The 19,838-nt window shown below is 39.1% G+C and overlaps 1 protein-coding gene across 3 annotated transcripts; it reads left to right on the plus strand.

Annotated features, from left to right (window-relative positions):
* Positions 1–852: 852 nt before the first annotated feature.
* On the plus strand, positions 853–19,387 carry acss2 (acyl-CoA synthetase short chain family member 2). 3 transcript variants are annotated; one of them, XM_088007460.1, is made up of 19 exons: positions 853–1,607; positions 4,207–4,402; positions 5,124–5,215; positions 6,822–6,925; positions 7,005–7,077; positions 7,864–7,939; positions 10,113–10,218; positions 10,449–10,487; positions 12,002–12,139; positions 13,142–13,312; positions 14,044–14,177; positions 14,251–14,383; positions 14,460–14,516; positions 15,416–15,496; positions 15,983–16,091; positions 16,172–16,240; positions 17,090–17,266; positions 17,351–17,425; positions 17,726–19,387. In XM_088007460.1, the coding sequence occupies exons 1-19, from the start codon at positions 1,481–1,483 to the stop codon at positions 17,851–17,853; spliced, it is 2,085 nt and encodes a 694-aa protein (XP_087863586.1). In that variant the 5' UTR covers positions 853–1,480; the 3' UTR covers positions 17,854–19,387. The 3 variants fall into 3 exon arrangements, with proteins under 3 accessions (XP_087863586.1, XP_087863585.1, XP_087863588.1); XM_088007459.1 differs by having other exon boundaries at positions 854–1,607; positions 10,446–10,487; XM_088007462.1 differs by lacking the exon at positions 10,449–10,487 and having other exon boundaries at positions 854–1,607.
* Positions 19,388–19,838: the final 451 nt, after the last annotated feature.

The raw sequence follows: 19,838 nt of genomic DNA on the forward strand, positions 1-19,838 counted from the left end.
GAAAGCATGATCGTTAGTTTTCTGCAACCTAAACTTTGCCTAAATCACCGCTAAACGTTTTTTCAGCTATGTTCATCCTAAAAACCTCGAAAACTTTTAAAATGTTTCAAGTATAACGGAAAGAAGAAGAGAGGTTATAACTACTGACCTGAATACATTTTTTAAACATTTTTATTTTATTTTTTTATTTCATCATTACTTCGCACCGGTTTTGCAACTTGAAAGTGGGTGTGACGCCTTAGCATGATCTAAGTTTCGATCTCCGAGTTGACCTGAACGCAGCGTTTGTCCTTGCGTGTCACTGGCATGATGCAGATAAGAATATTAACAGAAAGTTGACGAATGTTTAGACAACATATACATTATGTAGTCTAAAACATCTGAAATGTGTATTATTTAGTTTAATTTTAACTTGTTTTGAATTTAATGATTTTAGAGGGCAACCGAAGCTGAAGTTGGCTTCCGATCCGATTCGGGAAACGATTAAAGGGCAAATCCACCTCATTTTCCATACACTGAAGCAACTTTACCTTGGTTAAATTTAAAAGCTACATTACTTTGACTATTCAAACCTAAGCTAGATTATTCTACACTAGCAGTAAAATATTTAAAACCGAGTTACAGATCAGTTAATGAAAGCAATACTTTGTGATTTGACTTGGTTTCCCAAATCACAAAGTATTATAGATTTTAAACTATCAGCATATTAAAGATGCTCGAGATAGGAAAAAAATAGATGGAATTGCTTTTTAGCAAATTTCTCGAGTCAGACACCAACTTAAGTTTTGTATGTGGAAAAACACTGTAAATTCCGAGCTTTCACAATAAGCACGTGAACGCCGTCCTGAGCTCTGATTGGCTCTGACTCGGAGCCAAACAGTCAAGCAGCAGAACACGCTTGCAACAAACAGTGAAGAAGAGACGCACAAAGAGTTAGCGCTACGACTAAAAACACTTTATTTTCGTTACATAGAGCTATGCAGAATGAATGCATGTTTTAATGTAATGATTAAACATAACTTGGCTCGTTTAATGTAACACAGAGCGGACTTTTTAACGGATGAACTGAACCTGCCTTTTTCTCCTTAGCTTAGCTGGTTAGCTTAGCTGATGTCAAACCTTTTTACGTCCGTGTTCACCCAGGAACGACGACACGCTGAAGCTGCGTAGAAGCTACAACTGACTTGGGTTTTGTTTTATAAATCAAACAGCGTGTGTTTGGGGGGGTCAACGGCTACAGCTTTTGAATAAAAAGCGTCATAAGTCACCCTGCGAAACTAGGAAGTCTGAATGAAATCTGCATTGAGCTTGTTCGAATTTTTGCACTTCGCGCGAGATTTGACACTTCGCCCGATGAGTTAAGTTTGTTTCTATGAAAGTTCACCAGAACAGGGTGCTTGAAACGGGATTTTCCGTGGAAATATCAGGCCGACCTGTCCACACTTTGACTCGTGTTCGTGGGGAATAAATTGGAGCCAACATGATTCCCGATAAAGCCCCGCAGGAGAACGTCTTCCACTGCTCCGAGGACCTAAAGAAGGAATCCCACATCCCCAGCTTTGAGAAATACAAGGAGCTCTACACCCGCTCCATTGAGAATCCAGATGGTGAGTATTAATTTAAGCTACATAATATATGAATATTTAATGCGAAAAGTGATAAATCTTGTGAGAAGATGTAAAAGATAACACGGGTGTCGCAACCTGCAGGATTACATCTTCACACCCAGTAATACATCCGCATTGCTCTGATACCACAGGATCAGTGAAAGGTCGGAGTTTCTCCAGGAATTTCCCAGTTTTCACACTGAAACATTTCAGTGCAAACATTTCAGTTTACACTGAGTCAGAGAATGAAACCCAGAAACTTTTTCAGTACAAACACGGAGTTATTAATTTATACATAGAGCTTTACAACAGAATGTACTAAGCACATATTCACACAGAGGTAAACATAGAAATAATGCCAACAATATTATTATAATATCATATTTATAATATGATATTGGGATTCCCTTTGAATGAACTGAACCGACCTGTCTTATGTTAATAGTGATAATTAGACCTGTCACAATGACAAATTTTGCAGGACAATACATTGTCCCATTGTAATTAATGGGACAATATTGTGTTTTTTTTTTTAAGGTTTTGTTGGCTGTAGTGGCCTTTATTTGAAAGTAGTTTGACAGGAAAGAGGGTTATGAGAGAGGGGCAAATGTCACCAGGCTGGGAATTGAACCTGTGGCCACTGGCATGAGGACTGAGGCCTCAATACATGGGTTGTGCTTTGCCCCTGCGCCACCACAGCACCCCATGATAATATTGTTTTGAGTCCATTTTGAAGTGATACAATAATAATAGTGGCATAATAATGGAAGGAAACATTCTCAAAGATCAATAAACTTTAAATTCTAGTGAACATTTAACCTGGAGGACATTAAAAAAAATCAAAAATAAATAAACCAAACAACAAATGAAATTAACTATGAAGTCTTCGTAAGCAAGACTGTCATTCAAGAAAATGGCTAATTAAGACCAAAACACCAAACTGAAGATTTTTATCATCCAGTTTGTGATAGAGAGAAAAGAGAAAAACAATAAATCATGCAAATTGAGATTATTGAGCTTGTTTGAATTTATCATAGGATTGATTTATTTCTCATTGTGACAGACTTTTATAGCCCTGTCACAATGAGACGATAAATTGTCCCAGAAATTATTGTGATAAACAATAATATTGTCATTCTGAGACGATTTTCAACTAATATACGGCAATAACAATAATGACAGAGTTCAAAGACTGGAAAAACTTTTATTAGTAACATTTTACACTCTAAATGAAAAATGTTTAAATGGATAAAATAAACAAATCAAAAATCTAAATGGGTTATAAAGTCCAGGTAATTGCATTTAAAAATTGCCTGTTTTCAATTCGGCAGAGAAAACAGGCAAAAGTGTCAGGTAGTTCAAACTAACCACTTTTCTCTGGATGCCAAATCTTTGCAACATTTTTCAAAATGGCGACTTTTCAACGATAGCATAAAAAAAGAATATCTTTTTTAACGATTGTTGATCTAATTTCTTATTGTGGCAGATTTACCTAGACTTCCATCCATTTCTTCCTGTGGTTTCTGCTGGTTCACATTTAAAGCCTGTTGAAAGATTTGTCATACAGTTACAGGCAGGTTTAGTATTTACTTTAAAACAGACAATAAATGGGATAGTCTTTGGCCGGTTATTATGACTCATATCTCAACATCAGACCAAAGGAAATGTTGATGAATCGTTGAGATAATCAACCAACTGGTTTCATCATTTTGCAGAACATGATACATCCATTCTTCCTTTTGCAAACCCATTTTAAAGCGTCACATAAAGTTTGAAATATTGCACATATGCAGTTTCTGTTTTATTTTTTATTTTTACCCTGTTACTTCCTGGTTCAAGGCTCAGTGTGTCTTTATTGCCTCCACTAAAGGCCGTTTGATTGCACTAACCCATAAACATAAACGGTTTGGTAGTGATACACACTTTGCTCCTGTGTGCTGATGTACAAGGCAGATAACTGCAGGAGGAAATAAAAGTTTACAGACATTTTCTTCTGTATAATTACAGACATGCAACCTGTTGGGATTTTATCACAAACTTACAGCTTCAAGGAATCACTGATTTCTGCCCATTGCTGTTCAAACTACTGAATTAACCCAACTATAAAAGTCAGCTGCAGAAAACATTCTCAAAGATCAATAAACTTTAAATTCTAATAAACATTTAACTCTGCAACTGGAGGACATTTTAAATATCCACAGTAAATAAACAGAACAATAGAAACAAATAAATAAAGCACCAGACTGAAGACTTTTACCATCCAGCTTTTGGTAGGAAGAGAAAAACAGTAAATTACACTAAACATTGAGTCTGCTTCCTGTCATTTCATTATGATTTCATCCAGGTAATTTCATTTCCTGAGAAATTAATGATACATCCAACAGTCATGCTTTGTATTTTTGAAAAACACAAATATTTATATTTTTGCCAAAACTCCTGGATGTTGCGTATGAAGAGCAGGATGTCCATTAGTCTTATCCCATCAGGTTCTGAACTGAACCGGAATGATGTTAATAACTATGATACATTTTTCTGTATTTTAAATGTGAATTTCTTGAAAAACCCAGCGGTGCCTTTCTGCCCTGATTCTGTGCCGCAGAGTTCTGGGGTGCCATTGCTAAAGATTTCTTCTGGAAGACCAAACACACCGGTTGCTTCCTGGACTACAACTTCGACGTGACCAAAGGAGAAATCTTCGTTAAGTGCATGGAAGGAGCCACCACCAACATCTGCTACAACCTGCTGGACCGCAACGTCCACGAGAGGAAGCTCGGCGACAAGATCGCCTTCTTCTGGTCAGTGGAGGGACGGAAAACGGATCCCCATATAAGCGATTATATGATGTTATCGGTTAACTTCTTTGGATGTCTACTTTTTACTTTCGCTTCAGTAGAAATACATAGAAGTACTGCTGCTCTTACTTCAGTTGAGTTTTGGGTGTAGCTACCTGAACACATCAGTGGCTCCCTGATTGTCGCGCCTGACTTCAGTCTCATCTGCTGTTGAACGTGGACTGTTACATTTCTCATTTCATCCTTCCTGTTTGTGATGTTCCTCCTGTTTAACGTCAAATCTGTTGTATGGAACCCAAATAGAGCTGGAAAACCTGAAAATCAACTCAGTTTTTGCTGAAGTGTGAAGGTTAAAGCCGAAATGGTCCCCAATTATTACATTTCTTGCTTCTTCTAAATTAAATGACACATCAAGACCAAATCAGATAATGATGCTTTTTTATTAGACGATAAGTTTAAAACTTGGTTTTTAGATTTGCAGATGAGAATCATATATATTTTTTCCACTCAGTATATTGGTTATTAGGATGCTTGTAAAGAAAACCAACAGCTCAACATCAGATTTCTTTGTCAGCCATTTCGGGGGAAAAAACTTAATCAAGGCTAACATTCATAGTCATTATGATTATTCTGACCCATTGTTGGTTTTAATTCTGTAAGGAACGATAAATTAAACCAGTCAGATGTTTGTGAGTTTGTTTTTCCTGACTGTCTCTTTCTCCAGGGAAGGCAATGAACCTGGAGATGACTTGACCGTCACCTACAGAGAGCTGCTGCAGAAGGTCTGCCGGTTCGCTAATGTCCTAAAATCCCAGGGTAAGCCCCGTCTGCCCGCTAATCCACCAACATTTAAACATCTGATCTGCCACTGAGCCTTCAGGGTCTTTTCACGCCTCACAGTCCAGCAGGCTCGGGTCGACTGGGGACCAAAATACAACATTTGTTAAATTTTTTGTGTCAAACCCTCTGGATCCTGTTTCCCTCCTGGCCTGTGGGGGCGCTGTGCCAAGAGATACAGAAGGAAATGACACAAAGATCTCTGAAGAAGACACTGAGCACAACTTCCTTCTTTACCAAGTGTTAACAAAAATGGAGTGGTGTCAGATTTTAATGGTTGGAGGATTTCTCTTTAGTCTTTGGTAAAAAACAAAACAAAAAAAAAAGAAAAGCCATTGCTCCTGCTAACCCATTTGTATTTACCCAGAATGCCCTGCACTGTAGTTCACTTCCTGCTTTTGGAGTTATCTTTGGCCTGCTTGGCATCCACATATGCTATCCGATCACCTTTCCAGCTCCCGACGTAATGGCATAGCAATGCAGGTTCACTCTCAAAGATCAGTAAGCTGACATTTCTGACAAACTAGAAGTGGAAAACATTTTATATGTCCAAAATAAACAAAGAAACAGCAATTAAAATTGCTACTAAAGTCTCTGAAAAAGTGGCTGTTTGAGAGCACAGAACCGGTCTGACCGAGACGGTTTCAGACCGGAGGATAAAGCCATGTATGACCCAGACACCAGCCGAACTGGACCGCTGTAACCAATGGAAAATCAGCTGCATTCGCCACCATTCAGCCCAAACGGGGCAGCAATGAGACGGTTTTAAGCCAAATATTGCAGAATCAAACACATTTACACAAAAATGTCAAAATAGCACCTTTAAGAACAAATTTATGCAGTTTGTCTTTAATCAAGACAAACATGAAAAATCTTTAATCTGAGCAGCAGGAGTCGTGTAAATGAGGATTAAATTGGCCTCAGAGGAACCAGCTGCTTTACCGTTACAATCACTGACTTACACAAAGGTATCATTTTACAGTTTCTCTGTCTAAATGTTGTGTTTCCTGACCTCCGTTGTTTAACATAGCCAGTTCTGTAAAGTCCCAGCAGATTTTGGCAGGAACCGACTTCTGTGGTTCTCTGGCTCCTTAGCGGTTGTTGCTACACCATCTGCAGAGAGCATGATGGTGAAATGTACTGAAATGTTTGCTTCCTCACAGATGATGAAAGCACCTGGTTTCAACACAGTAACAGATATTTTTAGCTACTGTTGGAAATAAACTGTTGCTGTTCAGAAAAGTCTCCTCTGACTTTCTGCTTCGAATCACCAAAATCCTGCAGTCGGTTCTGCAGGTTTGTAAGAGGGAGAGGCTGGGCAGTCTGCTCTGTTCTGGCCCTTCGTTTCTCTTCCATCCAACATGGCACTAGAGGATTCTGGGTAGAACAGATTTACAGACAAAGAAGGTCTTTTTTACAGTAAATAAAAAAATTATATATTTTTGGACAGTTTTGGCTCAATTACTAAGTGTTGTTCTTTCAGCAAATGGGCTTTTCTTGTTTGAGTCTGTATACTCGATCGTCGATCACTAGAGGATCGATTAATCACGATTAATCGTTTCAACCTTTGTGTTCTTGTGTGCAGGAGTGAAGAAGGGCGACCGCGTCTCCATCTACATGCCCATGGTGGTCGAGCTGGTGGTGGCCATGTTGGCGTGCGCCCGCATCGGAGCCGTCCACTCCATCGTGGTGAGTTTACCAAACGTTCCTGCCACGTTCGGCTTCATTTGATCGTAGAACGCGTGCGTAAACCCACCGCTGCTCCCAGTTTGCAGGTTTCTCCGCCGAGTCTTTGTGCGAGCGGATCATCGACTCTCAGTGCTCGCTGCTCATCACTGCAGGTCAGTTTGAACCAGAACCAGAACCGGCTAACAGGGAGCCGAGTTGCTGCTGAAGTGCTGATTCTGTAATCAAAGCCTAATCTGTCGGATTAGCCTGGGGTGAAAAACTTAATCCAGCTGGATGAAGCTCATTTATTCTTATGCTTTCATTCATACAAATGTTTTTTTCTTTCTCCCAATAAGTTTTTATAAAACATAGAAATGACTGACGATAGGACACAGAAACATGCAGTCAGCTACTTTTTCAGGGTTTTACGGGAGAATAAACCAACAACGTTCCCTTTTGCTAACCTACCGACTTTTCAGACAAAAATAATTGGTGTCGGCTAAAATCTGAATCTGTTCATGCTTTTTAAAGTAATCGGCTGTGGAACTGCAGTCAGTGCAGAATAGCAGCCGAGCTAGCTGTCAGTTCGGTAGTGACTAAATACATTTACTCAGTTATTTCAGTAACTTTTTGGGAAAAAATATAGTTATCTAGTTTTTTTTTTTTGCCTGATTTTGTTTTGTAATTATGTGAAATTTCCACTTAACCTTATATTTTGGTCCATCTGATGTAATTTTTAAATGTTAAATTATTGATAATTTGATCGGTTACTACAATAGACTTTTATTTTTATTCTTACTTGGGTAGAGATCTGTTAACGTAGTGCTGCTAATTTTCAGGTCTTGGACTCTCCGTTGTGTGTGAGATGTTTGTGTTTCTGTACAAAGTCTCGGCTGGAGTTAAAGGTTTCTGGTCTGAACGGAGCGTAAACCTTCTGGCTCTTTGTGTTTCCATGTCAGACGGTTTCTACCGGGGAGACAAGCTGATCAACCTGAAGCTCTTAGCTGATGAAGCTCTGCAGAAATGTAGAGACAAGTAAGCTGCAAATCCCCTTATTCACACCCCAACACACACACACACACACACACACACACACACACACACACACACACACCAACACAGACACACACACACACACCAACACAGACACACACACACACACACAGACACAACACACACACAGACACACACACACACACACCAACACACACACAGACACAACACAGACACACACACTAACACAGACACACACACACACACACCAACACACACACAGACACAACACAGACACACACACTAACACAGACACACACACACACACACACCAACACACATACACACACCAACACACACACACACACACACACACACACACACACAGACACACACACACCAACACACATACACACACAGACACACACACACACACACAGACAGACACACACACACACACCCAGACAGACACACACACACACACAGACACACACACACCAACACACATACACACATCAACACAGACACACACACAGACACACACACACCAACACACATACACACACCAACACACACACACACACACACACACACACACACACACATAGCTGAGGTGCATTAAGCTGCAGCTCTGCTGAACTATTAAAATTTCTTTTGATTTCTATTGATTATTCTGACAATTAATTGATTCATCTGCAAATTTTTCATTTAATACAATATTAGAAACACAAAAAACTGAATAAACATGTAATTAATTTTAAAATAAGAAAACAAACATTTTATTCCTGCATTTCTTTAGAGAACGATGGATTATCTGCAGCTAAAGATGAAAACCGTAAACAAATAAAACTTTTTTGTTTGGCAGAGCTCTGTTTAATGAACAGATTAATGATTTGATGTAAAAGGAGTTTATTATTAGATTTTTTTCTGCAGAATTTGAACCAGGTGAAGCTCAAACTGAGGATTTCTGGGCAGAACATATTTTTATTTTTACTGCAGGTTGGACTTAAAACAAAGTTCTCCTGAAAATACATACTGAAAATTAAATAAAATTAAATTTAAAGCATATTGTTTATCCCCAGGGTGATAATTGAAGGTAGGATAGAATGCAGGAAGAGTGCAAAAGTGAAAGTATGTCAGAAGATTATATAAAACAATAAACCAACTGAGAGAGAGCATGAAGGAACATTTAAAGCTCAGAATGACAGTAAAAGTGACGTATTAACAGTTATATGTCGGTCCTTCATTTTGGTGGACTTCTGCCCAAACAGCTTCTGGTCAGCAGCAGAAACTCTTTGAAAATACTTTAGTGTCTCTTCTTATTGCACAAATTAACCACGATCAGAAAACGGGTCAGATCCGTGTCTCTTCTGCAGGTGGAACTAAATCTGATAGTTTTCTGACGCCGTTGATGTGAGACCTGCGTCGTCATTCTGCGTTAAATCAGGACGTAAACAAACAATGGCTGGAAATTATAATTATGCATTTATGAAAGAGTCGGAAGCTGCGTTTCCGTTACACATGTGTTCAAAACTTAACTTTAAAAACACAATTTCCATCAAATAAGAAACTAAATTTAAATAACTTTGTTCTCAAGATAAATCATTAAAAACATTCATCACCATCATCATCCTCCAAACACTTCCTCTGGTCTGTTTTCCAGTGTTTCCATTGTAGTTTTGCAAAATACATTAATTTCAATACAACCAAGATTAAACTCAGACATTTTCTAGAAAAAAAAACTTAAAGATTTAAGTTTAAAAGTTGAAAACATTTTTTCTTAATTTCTGAAATTAATCTTAAAGATTTTTTTCTTCTGCCAAATTACCAACTTGTGAAGCTCAGAAATTACTTTGTTTTTCCAAGAAATTTTCCACAGTTAATCTCAAAATTTCTAGGATTAGGCTAAAAATGTCTTTGGTTTTTTTCTAAAAAATTCCTGAAATTTTTTGTTGCAATTTTTCGACATTTTGAGTTTTTTTTTTTAATTCTAGTTTTTTTGTGGAAATTTACCTCATTTTTTTTATATTTACCTAATATGACTCCAATACAACATGGATTACTTTGTGTTGTTCTACCACATAAAATCCTGATAAATGTCTTTATATTTTGAGTTTATTCTGTGAAAAAAGTCTAATTTAGCAGATTTTGATGCTGTTGCAAGGCGCTGCGTGCTCACAGGGCGAAGTGAACATTTTGTTTTTGGGTTTTGCAGAGGATTTCCACTGAAGACGTGCATAATGCTGAAGCACTTATCGAAGGAGCCGGAGGCGGCGGGACGTCAGTCTCCTCCCGCCAAGCGAGCGTGTCCAGATCTGGAGGTGAGGAAACGACGGATCGTTTATCCAAAACAAGCCGGGCTGCAGCAGAAAATGCAAACTTTATGGTCTTTTTTTTCCTTCTGCATTCGTCCTAAAAGCTTCTCAGTCTTCATCTGTCATGATTTGATTTGGTGTCCCTGGTTTTGATTATTTTTGTTGGTGGGTTTCCTTCCCCCATTAACCTCTCGTTCCTCCTGTTTGCCTTCCCCTCCCTCACTCCCATCCAGCAGGAGAAAAGGAAAGTAAGGAAAACGCGTCCCGTTCCAAAGGTATTTCCATCTCCACATCTAAAATCCTCCATGTCATCTCTTGGGGTTTCTTTTCTTTTGTAGCAACATCTCTGGGGTTTCAATCAAACGCTTCACTTTGTTTTCCAGGGATTTTCTCTCTTTAGCTTGAGATCAGATTGAAACGTTTCGAAACTTTTATCAGTTCATGCCAACAAATCAGAACGTCGTTTAAGTTTTTTCCACAATTCAGTTTAAAAGTAAAACAGAAATGTTACATTTTGGCCTGCAGTCATTAGCAACACTGCTGACTGGTCATTGGGGGCTGCATCCAATCAGGCCAATGGAAAGTTGAGTGGAGGGACAAACTGGATTCAAATTCGCATTCTTTATAGAGATATTAATCTGATGGATTAACAATCCATAGGACTGGCTACCGACCTGAACTGCCAAAAGTACCGGTACCTTCCATGATTAGTTGTAACAATTTTATTTGAGAAACTTTTATTTCAGATGTAAAAACACTGTAGTAGAAATACTGCAGGCTAGTTAGTTTTTATAAATTTAAATAAAATACATAGCCACGTTGTTTACGCTTCAATGCATCCTGGGTAGATGATATGCTAGGTGCTAGCAGCGCTAGCTCTGCCCAGCCAGAACATAATTCCTGTGCAGTGAGCAACGTTTGAACCTTTCAGTTTGATCCAGAGCGAGAGGAGATGAAGATGAGGACGACCAAACGGAGGAAGAGGAGAAAGTCTGATGAAAAATCTGATGTTTGTTCTGCAGCTGCTTGAAAATGCTAACCTAGGAGAAGAGCATATGCTAATAAAAAGCTAGCTGTGAACTCAAGCTGCTTACGGTTAGCATTGGATCAAAATCTTTTCCTAAATGTCAAAATGGTGTGTTACAAAAACTTACTAAGAACATGTAGTTACTTTTTTCTGGAGTTTTTCTTTCTTCGGCTGAAAAGCAGCTGGAGAGAAAAGTTTTCTCATCCCAGTTATTAAATTTGGCCCATTTAGGGGAATGAAACGAGTCCATAGAGCCAATAATTTAATCTTTCTTTGGCGTTTGACCTTGTAAAGTAATTTCAATAAAACATGTTACTCAGCCTGGGCCATTAGCAGATTGAAGAACTCCCAGTAACGGCTGAGGCCTTCAGGTCGTCCTCCTGAGACGGACGTTTCTGGAGATTCACTCCTTTAAGGAGCAGCGTTTCTGTCCTCATTGATTTGTGGCTTTGCTACAAACTCACCAGAGTTTATGATGAAGCCATGAACTCTGCAGGCGCCGAACTGGCCCACTTAAAGTAATGAGAAATGCAGCCTAAATCACTGGTGTGTCATGGTTGTTTTCATGTCATTTTTCCTCATTTTTGTTTCTGTGGCTGAGCTCTGATGTTCACTAACACAAACTAATGAGGTATTTGTAATTTCAGTCACTGATTCCCACTTATTGGATGCAAATATTAGTTGCTGATTTGTAAGTTTCACTTGTTTTCTTCCCATCCAGGGTTGTTTTTCCTCATTTCTGTGTCTTGTTTTCTGCTCCAGGTGCCCTGGAACCCAGATGTTGACTTGTGTTGGCACTCTCTGATGGGTGGAGCTGCAGACGAGTGCGAACCCGAGTGGTGCGAGTCTGAAGACCCGCTCTTCATTCTCTACACCAGCGGCTCCACCGGCAAACCCAAAGTAAAGGACACAAAACGGTCCCTCCATTAGTTTATCAAAATCAATACAACAGAACACAGAATTGATTTCTTCGTCTCATTTGACATTTATAATAACTGAGTAGACGTAACATTAGTTGGGGTCCCTCATGTCTGAGGTCTTGGGACACTTTAATTAAATCTGCATGTGTCCAGCAGCTCAGATTTACTGATGTTTCTGCCCATATGTTGGGCATCCCTACACTGCAAAAACACAAAATCTTACCAAGGATTTTTGTCTAGTTTCTTGTGCAAAAATGTTATTTGCAACTTTTTAAAAGCAACTTTTCAGAAAAACAATCTTTTTTAAAGCCAGTTCTTGAATATTGATTTTTTTTAAAGTGCTAGTTCCAGAGGAAGACTTCACTTAAAGCTGCAGTATGCAACTTTTATTAAAAAAAGCTACATAAATATGTTTTTTACATATTTGAAGCAGATAATCAGTGAAAGGATCCATTTCCTTCATCTCCTCCCTGAACTACCAATCAGAGCCAGGAGGCGGGTCTTAGCGCTGTCAATCATCCCCATGTATGTGCAGGAAAACAACTTACTGTTACAGAAAAACTGTTTATCCACAGTCACCGGTGGCTATGCTAACTAGCATTAGCATTCACAGTAGGCTTTGCTAGCTGTAGCTTAGTAGAGAGCAAGGGGAGATGGAAACAGGTGATTGACAGCGCCAAGACCCGCCTCCTGGCTCTGATTGGTTGTTTCTTGTTAGGGGAGAAGGCAGATTAGCTAAAATGGTACTGTTCCATGGTACCGTTATGATATGGTGACAATTTCAACAAATATGTAAAAAATAAATAAATAAATAAATATATATATATAGCTCATTTATTTTCCTGAAAAGTTACTTTTGTCTTATTTAAAGTGTACTAAGATATTTGCAGCATAAACTAGACAAAATACTTGGTTGGATTTAGTGTTTTTGCAGTGTAACGCAGCTTCCTGCTGCGGTTTGCTGACGGTTTCCTCTCTGCAGGGCGTCCTTCACACGGTCAGCGGATACCTGCTCTACGCCGCCACCACCTTCAAACTGGTGTTCGACCATCAGCCCGACGACGTCTACTGGTGCACGGCGGACATCGGCTGGATCACCGGCCACTCCTACATCACGTACGGACCGCTGGCCAACGGCGCCACCAGTGTGTTGGTGAGGAACCGTTAATTGATCTCACTTTTTCCACCCGTTAGTTTGTAGAGACGGGAGCAACGTCGCTCCAATTTTAATGATTTCCAGCTCATTACTGACCTTCCTGCTAACTCCACTCTGAGAGCGAAGAGTTTAATTGTTAAGGAAGTAACTTGTTGATTCATATTTTCAATTGTAATTTAGTTTTGATCAGTTTAAGCCATTTGTTTACTACGACAGAGTATCTTCTTGAAGTTATGAAAATAAAGTTAATAGTAGTAGAATAAAGTTACAATGTTACCAGAATAAAACCATAAAGTTACTAAATGACTATTACGTTGCTCTCTGATTTAATGAGAGCAACGTTTTGATGTGAACAGCTCAATTCGTTTTGATTGTTTCTTTAAAACAGAAAGATGAAACGGTTTGTAAAACTTATCCCACAGTAAAAACTCACAAGATGATCAACATTCCTCTTTTTTCTTATAACATTACTGCTTTATTCTGCTAATATTACAACTTTATTTTGGAATATTATGAGTTTATTCTCGTACTGATAATATTATAACGTGGATCTTTTCTCATACTCAGTATCATATGTTTCTCATATTATTACTCTTTTTGAACATATGAACATTTATAACACGTCGGTTAGTTTTTTCTCTCGTTTCTATTTCATTCTGCAGAGATGTTTTCCTCTTCCTGTTGCTATGTCGTTGCCATGGTGACCTGACCTCTCTCTCTGCTTCCAGTTCGAGGGTTTGCCCACGTACCCCGACGTCGGCCGCATGTGGCAGATCGTGGACAAATACCAGGTGACGAAGTTCTACACGGCGCCGACCGCCATCAGGCTGCTGATGAAGTACGGCAGCGACCCGGTGCAGAAGTGAGCGACCCGTTTCCGATCCAACTCGGAGACACGAACTCGTCCTGAATTGACTTTCTCTGCTTTTTTAAAGGCACAATCGCAAATCGCTGAAGGTTCTGGGAACGGTGGGCGAGCCCATCAACCCGGAGGCCTGGCAGTGGTACCACGGCGTGGTGGGGGAGAAACGATGTCCGATCGTCGACACCTTCTGGCAGACTGAAACCGTCAGTACCGACCCGACCCGTCGGGCTGCGTCGCCATGACGACCCTGTTCAACCTCTCTGTGTTTCTGGCTTTCAGGGCGGACACGTGCTGACTCCTCTGCCGGCGGCGACGCCCACGAAACCCGGATCCGCTGTGAGTAAACGACCCAGTTCAGAAAAACAGCCACAGGATTCTGGTCCAGCTGTGATCCAGTCCGAGTTCCCAGTTTTCACTGGTGTGAAAAGTATTCACTCCTGGTTTACTGGATTTTCACGTCTATCACGTTTCAGAACAATTTAAAACAAAACACAACACAGCTAGTGAGTTTTTAAATGTTTGTTATTAAGGGAGGGAAAATACATAGAAAATTCATGCAAAGGTTCTGGCAGGAAATGAATAAGAGATTTTATTCTGTTAAAACATTGAATGTGATAAAAATCTATGTAATTAATCAAAATTAACTCGTTAGATTCATGGCTTATAACAGCTGAGGAAATACAGTTTACATGAAGGAGTTTTTTGTGTGTTTGTTGCTCTTAATTCACCAGATTAATCCATGTTTACCGTCTGTTTCCTCCATCCTAATAAAACACGTCATGAATAATGTACCATGTCGGGCTGAAACGATTAATCGGATTAATCGATTATTACATTTTGGTCAACTCATTTTGTAACCGATTAATCGTTAACTAAAGACCATTTACTGAAAGAACAAGTTCAGAGCAGAAATTAAGCTAAAGCTGTACAGAATTTTTAATATTTTACATTTAAGATGAAAAACCTTCATCTGTAAATATGTTCAACCCAGAGCTCCTGAAGTGGCATTTTTGCTTCACCTGGTTCAAATTCTTCTATTAGTGATGTTTTACAATTTAAAATAATCAACGGTTTAGTAGAAAGTTTGTTTTTAGCAGCAGATGCATCATATGGTACGACTGATCAATCACACATTTAGAGAATGCTACATATGTATGGTTCAGTTACTTTATTTAAAAAAGTAACTGCATTATATATTTGATAAAATGTCTAACTATGTGACTTTCTGTCCTCAGACATTTCCGTTCTTTGGCGTGGTGCCGGCCATCTTGAATGAGTCTGGAGAAGAGCTGGAAGGGCCAAGCGAAGGATACCTGGTCAGATTAAATATGTTGTTTAATCCTGAACATATTTCACTAATGGTAGTGATGCTAACGGTAGCATCACTAATGGTAGCAAAGCTAGGATACCTGGTCAGATTAAATATGTTGTTTAATCCTGAACATATTTCACTAATGGTAGTGATGCTAACGGTAGCATCACTAATGGTAGCAAAGCTAGGATACCTGGTCAGATTAAATATGTTGTTTAATCCTGAACATATTTCACTAATGGTAGTGATGCTAACGGTAGCATCACTAATGGTAGCAAAGCTAGGATACCTGGTCAGATTAAATATGTTGTTTAATCCTGAACATATTTCACTAATGGTAGTGATGCTAACGGTAGCATCACTAACATTAGTGATGCTACCATCACTAATGGTAGCAAAGCTAGGATACCTGGTCAGATTAAATATGTTGTTGTCTTGCTGTATGTTTCCCTCTGTCGCCTTGCGTTGATGGCGCTCCGCTTCTCCGCAGGTGTTCAAGCAGCCGTGGCCCGGCGTGATGCGCAGCGTTTACGGGAACCACGAGAGATTCGAAGCCACGTACTTCAAGAAGTTCCCAGGATATTACGTCACGGGGGACGGTGAGGCGCAGTTATTTATATCGACATCAGCCGATCAGGAGTCACCCTGGTCTGTTCTCATCACCTGTTTCTACCTTAAGGTTGCCGTAGAGACAAGGACGGATACTACTGGATAACTGGGAGGATAGACGACATGCTGAATGTCTCAGGTAAGCGTCGTTAGCCGAACAAACGCGCTCTCATCAGAGCGGTCGTAATGATTTGAAAGACCCTGGAGCCTTGAAATATGCGGAATTTGTGTGGATAGTTAGCTGCTGATGCTAATGCTAGCTTAACTAGCATCACTAATGGTAGCAAAGCTAGCATTAGCAAAAATAATTGTTATGTTAGCGGGATAGCTGATATTATATCTAATGCTAGGAAAACTAGTCATTTAATGCTAATGTTAACTATCATTAACATGGGCAATGATAATGTTAGCATAACTAGCATTACCATCAATAATTGAATAACTAGTTAATGCTTGAATGCTGTTGCTATGATAACTAGTACTAGATGGTTAATGCTAATGCTAGGACAACCAGCATGATTAGCATTACCAATAATTAGCATTACCTATGTAATGTCAGGATAACTAGGACTGGCTACTTAAGGCTAATGTCACTACCGCTCTTCCTGCTAACTTAATATATTATTTCACATAAATATTTAATTCTTAAAGAAATAACTTAGTATTTGAGAACGGGATCAGGACCAAGGTTAATGTTAATGCTAACTAGTCTTAGCATCAGTAATGCTAATGCTAGATTATCTAGCATTAGCTATTTGGGCACACAAAAATTTAAATATAATGTTTTGTTTTTTTTTAATTCAGCATATAAAGCAAAATTTTACCTTCATGTTATAGCAAGGCGGTCGGCCATCTTGATACAACAGAAAACTTTTTAATCGCAGCTTATCGATTGGTCACACCAAAATAAACCTGAACTTTAATGAAGAAGCCGAAGCTGTTTTATCTGTGGTGTGAAGGTGTGTCTGTTCTGCTGCTCTCCCTCCAGGTCACCTGCTGAGCACGGCGGAGGTGGAGTCAGCCTTGGTGGAGCACAAGTCGGTGGCTGAAGCAGCCGTGGTGAGCCGCCCTCATGCGGTGAAGGGAGAAAGCCTTTACTGCTTCGTCACGCTGAACGACGGCGTGGCGTTCAGCCAGGCGCTGGAGGCCGAGCTCAGGAAGCAAGGTGGGTCCAGACCGGGTCAGAACCGGACAGGAGCGGGTCAGAACCGGGCAGAACCAGTCTGATCTGTTTCTGTTGTATCTGCAGTGAGGGAGAAGATCGGCGCCATTGCCACTCCAGATTACATCCAGAACGCGCCCGGACTTCCCAAAACCCGATCCGGTAAACGCTTCCCGCACAAAAACACAAAAGTTCAAATATTTCTGTTTATTTTTCATTGTAAATATTTTGAAATGAGACAAAATTAACTTACAAGTAGCTTTTCAGTGAGATAGAGGAGCTTGTTTTAAGTTAATGTCAGATAAATTTACTGAGATCAATAAATTTTCCTCACGTTACGAGTGAAACAATCTGCCGCTGGAGCTAGAACGTTTTCATCAATATCAAACAATTATTTACTTGGTAAGATTTTGTGTTTTTGCAGTGTAATCTGCTTGTAAACAAACTTCATTGTGTTTGCAGGGAAGATCATGCGGCGGGTGCTTCGTAAAATCGCCTGCGACGAGAAGGATATGGGCGACATTTCCACGTTGGCCGACTCGTCCGTCGTTGACGAGCTTTTCAGGAACCGATGCGCCACCACGGTGTGACGACGCCCCCTGGAGGCTCACCACAGGAAGCGCACAAGAAGAGCCGGCGCTGCTGGGAAATATTTCCTCCTTCTGATGCGGCAGAACGCTGCTTCGGCGTTGCAGCCAGTAACGCAGCAACACCCCAAAGGTAGCAGCTCAGGGCGTTCAGAACCACCGGGGCGGCTTCTTCTTTATTCCTGGTTTCTGCTAGAAAACAGTCAAGTTTCTCTAACAGTCCAGTCAAATCCAAGCCATAACGCCATAAATACCCTGATTAACGTTTTTAGCAAGCTTTATCTGTTATTTTACATCAAAAAGTGTCTGTAACCGTTTTCTTCCTGTTTGTTTTTATTTGAACTGAATTTAATCATATTTTGTTGGGTGTTTCTGTGTGTGAGCATGTTTCTACGTCTGTTGGCTGGCAGAAACTACACTGCAAAAACACAAAAAGCAGTTTTGAAAATATTTTAGTACACGCTAAATCAGAAAAAACTAACTTACAAGTAATTTTTCAGCAAGAAACAGGAGCTTATTTAAGCAAATTATTCCTTAATATTGCTGAAAGAAGAACTAGTTTAACTGACAGATAATTTAATTTGACATTAGAAAATGTTTTAAGTGAAATAATCTGTGAGTTAAACTGTCATTTTTCCCACCAATATTAAGGAAGTATTTACTTTAAACAAGCTCATCTAAAGTTATCTTGTAAGTTATTTTTCTCTTATTTCAAGTGTCCTAACATATTTACACTAAAAGCTGACCAGAATTACTGGGTAGGATTGTGTTTTTGAAGTGTAGGGAAGAAGTTTAGCTTGAAATAACAAAACTCATCGTGAAACAGGATAAGCCTTTAAAACGTTTAACCTTTCACTCTGAAATCAGACATTAAATCTGTTGTTTAAGGGAAGCTGGTGAAGTCGGTAGCTGTAGTTGTAAATATTTGCGTGATTTAAACTCAGATTTAACAGAATTGTTGCTGTGACTGCTGAATGGGAAATGTTTATTTCCATAAAATATCCACTCATGTTTTACTTCATCTGTTGGTTTTACTGTTTGAAAGCCGTTTAAAAGCAGCTGGAGAAATTAAACTACACACACTGTACACGCATGTGGTTGTGGATGTTTATTTTTTAATGTTTGTTTTCATGTCCAGCCAGGTTTGATGTTTGCTTTTTAGGTGAAACCAGAATGGACACAGATCTTTACAAACTGTAACAGTTATTGACTCGCGTCCAACCCAAAGACACACAAAGCCAAACCTGCAAACCTCAGATAAATGATGGAGTGTGTTTGTTTTCCAGACTCTTAAATATTTCAGATGATCCAACAAACATGCAGTGAATACGGAAAGTACATTATATTATATAAAGGACATTTCGGTTCTTCTTTTTTAATAAATTTGCAAAAATGTCTACATTTCTGTTGAGTGCACATTCATGGGAAATAATTAGAACTTCTTTGGTTTTAGAAAATGGCTGCAATGAAACTGAAAAATTTAAACTGGTCTGAATAATTTCTGTACTCACTGAATAAAACCTGAATAAATACAAAATGCAGTTTTAAAATCATGGATTCATTTACAAGCTACCGCAAAACTGCCTCCTTTGTTGAGTCATGAATTTAATTTGATTAGTAGATGGGTAAATCATGATCATGATACAATTTCAGTTAAATTACAAAAACAATATAAATAATATAAACAATAAAACCTCCTTTTTCAGTGAATTTTACCTAAAAGTACCTTTGATGACTGCTCAGTCATAAACAGTGAATAGATGTGGAGCTTTTATTAATTCACAAGCAATTTATTTTTATTTACATTACAGCAGAATTTAAATTTTTACCTTTTTTAGTGACTGAAACATTTTAACTGAACTTTGGCGTCCAAACGTTTTACAACATGGACAGAAACCCAAAGTTTAAAGTCCTTGGGATCCATATTGCTTTTCTGAGGAATAAATTAAACATCTTATCCAGGGCGTGTCTGTTTTTTTCTAGAGGGC

This window comes from Poecilia mexicana, unplaced genomic scaffold (assembly GCF_051168715.1).
Source record: "Poecilia mexicana isolate PSO_F unplaced genomic scaffold, ASM5116871v1 scaffold_7, whole genome shotgun sequence".
NCBI lineage: Eukaryota > Metazoa > Chordata > Actinopteri > Cyprinodontiformes > Poeciliidae > Poecilia > Poecilia mexicana.